At 44.1% G+C, this 8,544-nt stretch overlaps 1 protein-coding gene across 1 annotated transcript; it reads right to left on the reverse strand.

Annotated features, from left to right (window-relative positions):
* Positions 1 to 335: 335 nt before the first annotated feature.
* On the reverse strand, positions 336 to 7,085 carry LOC308126854 (sodium- and chloride-dependent GABA transporter 2-like; the record flags this gene model as incomplete). The annotated part of the gene is made up of 14 exons (XM_080491519.1): positions 6,947 to 7,085; positions 5,642 to 5,776; positions 5,422 to 5,562; positions 5,244 to 5,331; positions 5,031 to 5,163; positions 3,812 to 3,946; positions 3,030 to 3,133; positions 2,752 to 2,876; positions 2,541 to 2,653; positions 2,286 to 2,423; positions 1,151 to 1,253; positions 921 to 1,021; positions 619 to 789; positions 336 to 485 (listed from the first exon to the last, which is right to left on the reverse strand). Exons 1-14 carry the CDS (start codon positions 7,062 to 7,064, stop codon positions 336 to 338), a joined length of 1,755 nt encoding a protein of 584 aa, XP_080347645.1. The 5' UTR covers positions 7,065 to 7,085.
* Between the last annotated feature and the right edge of the window lie 1,459 nt (positions 7,086 to 8,544).

The raw sequence follows: 8,544 nt of genomic DNA on the forward strand, positions 1-8,544 counted from the left end.
ACAGTATTCATTTATTATTGATAAATTTTCTGACATACAAACATTGTTCTATGTATATGCCAATTTATTCATCAATGTCAGAATCAATTTTGGTCAATTCGATTACTGAATTCCCTGAAAAAAAAAAGGATCTCATGATGACTATTTTTCAAGGCTTCCTCGTATCTGCTCTATGTACAAAAATGCCAAATCCATTCCGTTGTTAAGGTGTGATCTCCTGAGTCATGTATATCTGTGTTGAAGTGGACTATTTGACTCTTTCTTGCAAGGGTGCAGTAAAGTCCACGACGTGACTGCACCGAACAGGTCCCATTGGGTGCCATTGCGGTAGGGCCTCATAAGTTTTCATCAGTCTCTGATACAGGGAAGTAGCAGTTTGTTGTCTTGGTTGCGTCTCCCTCAGGAGCAAAGATGGCCAGCAGTCGCTCCTGCTCCCTCTTGGTTTTGGGCAAATCATCAGACGGTGTGATGAGCAGCTGGATACGCTGTTTAGGAAAAAAGAAAAAAAAGTTTCATCATTGCTCGGTTCAAGATTCTGAGTTGACCTTTGGCTATTCTTCTTTCATACAAATAATGTTTACGTGTGGTTTATTTCCTGTGTTGTACGGATTAACGTACCTCTCTGAGTGTTCCCTTGGTGACGCTGACTTTGTATATTATCCAAAGTGGGATGCAGACCATCGAAGAGAGAGCAAGCAGCCACCCAATAGCATAGCCCCACCATGGGTACACATATTCATTGTTGTACTTTAGGGGAGTGTATTTAATGAGGGAGAAGGCAAATGTACCCTGCAAAGACAAGATGGCATTAAATATGGCAGTGGGTGCGGAGCGAAGAAATCAGGAATTCTGAAAAAGTGATAAAGTCTTTATTTAATTTTTTTTTAAGCCGTGTCATTACTGGGGTTACGGAAACTCACAATGCACGTGGCAGGGGTGAGGAACAACCAGCAGATCTTGATGTAAGGTCCTGGGCGGTAGCCAATCATGTCCTCAATGTTATCGTAAAATCGGTCTGCACCTGGAAAAACACAATAAAGACATGCCTCACCACGCTGTGTTTTCTAACTCGCAGCTGAATGGCGGCGAGTAATGAGGACAAATGCTTACAAAACACGGAAGAATTCCCCATGTGGTGTGGTTTGCTTACCATAGACCCATCCGATGCACACGGTTTCAAAGATCGCCATGAAGAGCAGACACATCCCGCTGGCCGCATAGTAATCAAAGAGCTGGAAGATATACATGCCTCCCTGGAGGGAAGGAAATCACAAAAGTAGTAATCGCACAATTATACGTACTTTTTTTGTCTTTTTACTTAAAACACACATATAATAGATTACATGTAAACAGAAGTTTATAGCTGATTCCTTTACACTTCTTTGTATGACGTGTAAAGGGACATAACAAAAGAAACTTGACTTATCTCAGGTCAAGTGGTACAAGAAAACCTAAAAACATGCAGGAGTCCGGCTTCACAGGCTTGAAAGTCACTTGTTAAACAATATTCATCCTCAGAAGTTGTAGCTTGTGTACAGACTTTATAGCTGCCCTGCAGTTGGAGTGGGTGCAATACATTTCATGAAGCAAAGCATGGATGAATACAAGATTTATGTGCTAAACAAGCAAATAGAACATGACAAGTTACCCTGTAATGCTTCAACACTAAGTGAAAATATATTCATGCTGAAAGTAAATAATGCATCTATACCCTATATATAGAAGTCATGAATATTTATTATATGTAGTTTGCATACGTGAAATGTTTAAGCCCAAAAACATTGAGCACTTGAATTTTAGATCTAAATTGAGAGCATTGGATAACAATGCTTGAGACTTACCCGAAGAAAGTTGCACTAAACCTTTGACATGCTTGTACTTACAAAATGATGACCGGTTGACACCTCTGCAGAGCACTCATCTTTCCAGCTGTGCAGAGGTGAAACCGTGTCAACGACGTTGGACTCTGATCAGAGTTTATTACAGCAGAACAAAGCATCTAACCACCCGTTGCAACCCCCGTCACCCCAAGCCTGATTTGCCGAGTGTGTACATGAATATTACGTCCACGGTATCGTGTGTCAAATGAAATCATGATCCTGATAGAAAATGGAGGACGCATATATATCAAAATGTCCTATTTTGCTTGCTGACTGCAGAAAATGGGAATACAGCAGAGAGCTTGCCACAAAACAGTGCGTGTGCGTGTGCGTGTGCGTGTGCGTGTGCGTGTGCGTGTGCGTGTGTGTGTGTGTGGTCTCAGAGACCCAGAGATGACTCCCTACCTCTGTCAGCATGATGAGGCCAAAAAGGTAGGAGACGATAACCAACGCTAAGAGGAAGAGCTCCCTGCGGTTCTTACGTCGGAGCACAGTGGGAAACATATCAACAATCGCCGTCACCATGCTCTCGACACACACAAACTGCCGAGAAGAGTGCACAGAGAAGGGAAATAGAGGATAAGGGTGAGTCCCATACGCCCATCTGATGGGAGCCACAGCAACAGCGGTGAAATTTTGCAAGAATACTGAGATGTGCACCTGGCTGTCCAGCCCGAGAAAAACAATCATGATAAAGAAAAGCGCGGCCCACAGAGGAGAGAAGGGCATCATGTTCACCGCCCGAGGGTACGCGATGAAGGCCAAACCGGGACCTGCGCAGAAATGAGGCGGAAAACGTGAGGAAGCATGAAATAATAACAAACAGAAAATTCGGTCTCGCCGTCGTTACTCAGTTTGTACGGGAACTCACCAGATTCCGCCACCTCAGAAATGGGGACATTTTGTTCGTAGGCCATGAAACCCAGGATGGAGAAAATGGCAAAGCCCGCCACAAAACTGGTGCCGCTGTTCAGGCAGCAAAGTGCCAGGCAGTCTCTGCAACAGAGCAGAACTCGGGTTAACACAAAGATGCTCCTGTCAGTTCTACAAAACGATATGTAAATAACAAAAAAAAATACAAACATTGTATTTAGAAGTATCTTTTAAAAGAAACTGCAGTTCTTAGCTCTTGGTTCAGAGTTCACATACTTGTAGCAGTTATTGTTATATCGGTTGTAGCTTCCCAGAGCAGTCAACGACCCCAAACAGATGGCATAGGAGAAGAAGATCTGTGTGCCCGCATCCATCCACACCTAACATGCACACACACAAATGATACTTAAACATTAATTGAAAAACAGGTCTTTGAACTGTGATGTCACACTCATCCATATTCTTAATGGCTAATTTAAACAAAAGCATGTGAGTACAGAGTTTCACGTGGCAGGCTTGTGTACATAATCACTGAGTGACGGAAATGCTTCGGAGTGGAAACATGGAGGTCTGGTACTGACTGGTACTGGTAGTTTCTGAACATTCATTAAGAGACCCCATGTTCATGGATGTACAGAGAGTGCAGAGTGATCCGACGTGCATCCAGTGCAGAGGAAACTCTCATAAAGCCCCACTGATGTAAGTGCTGCTGGTCTGAGCCGAGCGTTTTTGTTGTCCGACTATGGTAACCCTGGTTATTTGACTGTGAGCATCTCGGTGTGGGTAGAGCTTGTGTTTACAGTCTCAATGGTGTCCTGGCCCTGTCGTTGACCCCTGCAGTCCCTGCCTCTTTCATGGAGAGCAGATGGAAACAGCAGAAACTAGGCTTCCCAGCAGAGAGCCATGGGACACCTGCACTTGGTGCAGGCTCGCCCATGGACAGCACAGCAGTGAAAAGTCCCTCGGTGGGGAATTTGTGACGGACTCTCTGTAACTCTGTCACTGTGATCGCATGCCGCATCCGTGCAGTGGATCACCCTTGCTTGTGATTACGATACCTGTGGGTCAGCCAGTCGCCCCAGGTCAGGGTAGAGGTAGAACTGTATGCCAATCCCAGCTCCAGGCAGGGTGAGTCCTCTGATCAGCAGCACAATCAGCATCAGATAGGGGAAGGTCGCAGTGAAGTAGACCACCTATATTGACACACACACACACACACACACACACACACACACACACACACACACACACACACACACACACACACACACACACACACACACACACACACACACACACACACACACACACACACACAGGGACGTGAACAAGTGAGAAAAAAAAAAGAATAAATAAACAACAGATGTCATCTTTATGTGCACCAGAACCGTCTTAGATCTAAACAAACAAGCGCGGATGTGATAACTCAGATATGGAACAGAATGGATGGCATTAAATGTGTCGTGTGGCTTTTATTAAGAGACTAAAGTACTACTTTTATGGTGTTGCCATAAATAATATCTATGGATAAAGAGCTCAACCTGGCTTGTATCCATGAATATCCCTGTCGTCCTGAACATCTCACCAAGGCCCATCAACAAGTCTGAAACAACAGTAAACTGTTTGATAGTTGATAAATATGAAAAATTAAGAAGAATCCCTTAACCAGCTACTTCATGTCCTGTACCTGGAGCCCCAAGTCTCATATGAGACGTGAGAGGACACGGTGCTATTTTCTCTCGGGTAAATTGCTGAATTACTGCAGGAAAGGATTAAATGTATCTTCCCTGCATAGAAAACAAAGCTGCTTCAACATAGGACGAGAAAAAAAAACAAAAAAACAACAACATCTAAATGGATTACACTGCTTTTGCAGCCAACAAAGCACTTCGCATTATTAGTCGCATTCAACCATTTACATTAACGGGGACAGGTGCCATGCAAGGACCTCAATCTATTGGGAGCAATGTAAGGTTCAGTGTTTTGTTAAAGGACACTTGGAAAGTTGTACATATTGATTACATGCCTGAAAATCTGTGTTGTCAAATTTTCTAAAGGCTCACTCCTCAAGCACGAAATGAAATCTGTCGAGTGACGACAGGAAGAGGTTTTAACCTATAAACGGAGCCTTTTAATGTGTCTTACGTTTTAATCCATCCGCATCGGTTGTTTTCGTTTGAAAACAAATAAAGCCATTGTCAGCCTTCTTCTGCTCACTGGTGTCTCTCGTTCGCTCACGTAGTCGCAGATTAGCGCCGGTGCCTCTGCCTCACCCACCTTTCCCGTGGATTTCACCCCCTTCCAGATGCAAAAGTAGCACATGGCCCAGGCGATGAGCAGACACACCGCCAGGTCCCAGTTCAAGGAGCCCATGTGATCAATGCCCGGTGATATCCTCAGGGCTCGCCTCCTGTCGAGGGGGCAAAGCAGACGGAGTTAAACACAATCATATTGCAGTCGGGGGGGGATGAGGTTCGCCTGAATACTCACTCCCAGAACTCGATGACAGGTGAGGTGGCGTTCGGGTTGACCGTCAGGTTGACTGAAGTGTTCCTCCTCTGAAACTCCAGACAGTTTTCTGTTGGAAAAACCACAGAATCGGGACATTTGTTTCTACTGAACCGATGAAGGGAACATAAATTAGGGTTCCCACGTGCAGTCTTTTTACCCGTGTTCCAGGTGTTGTTGCAGGACGACCAAGGTAGGTCCCAAGAGAAGGAGAAGTACAGGTAGAAAACCCCCCAGGCCAGAACAATGATGTAGTAGAAGTTCAGCAGAGTCATTATCACCTGGGTGCCATAGCCAATACCTGCACAAACACCGATATTCAATCAATTCCAGCTGATGTGGTTGTATTTCCAGCGAGCTGAGGTGAGACTCCAGTTTACCTTCAAACAGCGGACTGATCTTTCTCCAGGCAGTGATTCCTCCCTCGCTGGTGTACTGACCCAGAGCGGCCTCCAGGAAGAAGACGGGAACGCCACACGTGAACAGGAAGATCATGTACGGAATGAGGAACGCGCCTGTGTTGAGAAAGACTGAATTAGTTATATATTGTTGGATCGGCTCTGTTGCGTTCTTCCCATTCCTGTTTGTTGTGAAATTCCCGCTGCGTAACAGGTTTGTGTCTGACCCGCCATTCGCTTATAATTCAAATATCTTTTATACCACCTGGAGAAATATACATATATAAAAGGGAATAAGAAAAGTCAATAGTGACTTTATGACAATGTGGTAGAAAGTGGATCAGAGCTTTAGAGTCAAAAAAGCTCAGAGTTTCGTTTCAAGCTGATTCGCTGCCTGTTGCCTCGAGCGGTTTGTGGTTTCTCCACGATTCAGAGATCACATTTTCACAGGTTCACCCACACAGACGGTCTTCGACTCTGACGCTGCCTCATTAAGATTAAAGTTATTGCTACTCATTTCTCAGCTCATGTCAAAGTGAATTTAGTTCCTATTTTCTTTGTAATTTTTCCAGCTTCAAAAAATTTAAATCAAATGAACTGATCTTAATTCAAAATAGGATAAATAAAGACTCCAGCTATGTAAGTAAAAAGTCTTGTAAGGTAAATGTTACTGACCATAAGAAAGCATATCAACACCTGCCGGAGCTTTACTTTTGACCGAAATGTTTTTTTTCTTTTTCTAAACGCTGTGTTTTAGTCCCGTTTCATTTCCCAAGACGTCGCCACCTCCACGTTTGTGCGGATGCCCCATCGGGTAGCCCGGGGACGTGCGGACCTGCTCAGATTTCCGCCTCTCGACGGGAACAGCTGCTGCGAGCGAGGAGCAACAACAGCTGTCTGACCCCGCTCGGCCCTGAACTCTGACCAGGCCGCCCCGTGGAGGGAGAACGAGGGTCCATCCAATTTAGCAGCTACACAAGCATGTCCCAAAGCAAATAAGGGGACCTCCTATTTTAGGTGTGTTTTTCTGTTAATTATGATTATTCTCTCACTGATCTTTTTTTATTTTTTATAAATTTTGCAAACAAAAGTGCTCTGGTATCCCACAATGCCTTGCGAGCGGTTTCTTGTTCTCCTTACTAGTTGTTTGTAAGAAAGAATACTCTTTATTCATTATGTGCAGATCTTTTTCAGGCTTTGTGTACCAATGATAACAACATATTAACAGAGGGGAGAAGGGAGGTCAGGCTCTACATACAACGGCTCCAGTTAGGTTTCATCGCTCACCTCCTCCGTTCTTGTAGCAAAGGTAAGGGAAGCGCCACATGTTGCCCAGGCCGATGATGGACCCCGCCACCGACAGGAGGAACTCCGTCTTGTTGCTCCACTGGCCCCGCTCCTCCATCTTCACCTCGGAGGGGGGCAGCATGTCCATGGTGGTGCTGATGCCATTGGAGATGTCCGACTTGGCAGGGTTTCCTATGGAAGACAAGCGGTTTGCAGATCAAGCGGTTGTCTGGACGTATTCAACATTATTCAACTTTTATAAAAGTTGTACAATGTTAGAACACAAACCTTCATGAAACACCCACCCCGCCACAAAAAAATAAAATAAAATCAATGAAATATTTGCAAAGGAAATCCTGTTGCCTACCTTTCATGTCACTTGCTCTCTTCGATGCAGCTCAGGTTCCGCAGGCTCTGACTGTATCTGGAGATTTTTCTCTCTTAATGCTCAGGTTTTAGTATTTAACATGACTGCAGAGAGGGGCGGAGGGTTGTAATGCTAAACCAGGGGACAGCCCCCAGTTTCCCTCTTAGCGTCTGACCCCCGTCCGCGGGCAAAGTACATCACCTTTCTTCACTGGAAAAATACGATGCTGTCCGAGAGTCGAAGAGCACTCCACCTGTCAGGCTGTTTCACCTCCGTGCAAATAAATGTCATTAATAAAAAAAACAAAAAAAAACAGCACCATGTTATCAGGGCTGGAAGTAATAAGTTTATGAATACTCACATTACTTCAATGAGTATTTTTCTGCAGAACTGTTAAAACCAATTGCTGCAGTTGCATTATCAACAGCAGATATTCAATTTAACTCAAGTGAATTCATTTTAAAGCAGATTTCTCACACCAACGACAAACAAAACCAAAATAACACAACGTGAATTTACAATGTAACTAATGTAGAATTCAAACTGGAATATTCAGTTACAGGAATAAACTCATTGGTAACAATATTACAAATTGTGGATGCAACTTGTGATTTGAAAAGTAGCAAAGATTTCATGGTGTTAAAGGTACTTAATGAGCACGATAACATGCTGGAAAGGAATATTAAATTAAAACAAATAAAAATAGTACCAGGCCAAATAATAGCAGTGGTGTATTCATCTTTGTCCGTATTCTTGTAGTTTTTTTTTTTTTTTTTTTTTCCTTCCCGTTGGGGCCTCTTGGTTCTGTGCGATTGTACATTTCTCGTTTTCTCTTCATGTCAGCACCCAGGGGCGTCTCTCAGACGGAGGCTAAAGCAAGCCTCGGTCAGTTCACGCCGGATTTGACCTGACCATGTTAAGAGTGGACATCGGCACTCACGCCAGCCCCCACCCCCACCCCCACCCCTTCTGCATTTCCATTCATTTCTACTACACGCCTGTATTTAAAGAGCTGCGCGCGTGCAGAATTGTCAAAATTCCACTTTGAATATCAAGAGGCAATAATCAAAATCACTTGGATTTTAGGAAAACGGAGATCGGAGGTGCTGGTGATTAATGAGGACAGAAAGGACAGAAACAAAACAACATACCAGTCTTCAAAGCACATCTCTGTTCTAATGGGTATAATGAGTAACAAAGAGAAGCTTAATGTACAGCACGAACAGCGCTG

Source organism: Lipophrys pholis (genome assembly GCF_963383615.2).
Source record: "Lipophrys pholis genome assembly, chromosome: 22".
Classification (NCBI taxonomy): domain Eukaryota; kingdom Metazoa; phylum Chordata; class Actinopteri; order Blenniiformes; family Blenniidae; genus Lipophrys; species Lipophrys pholis.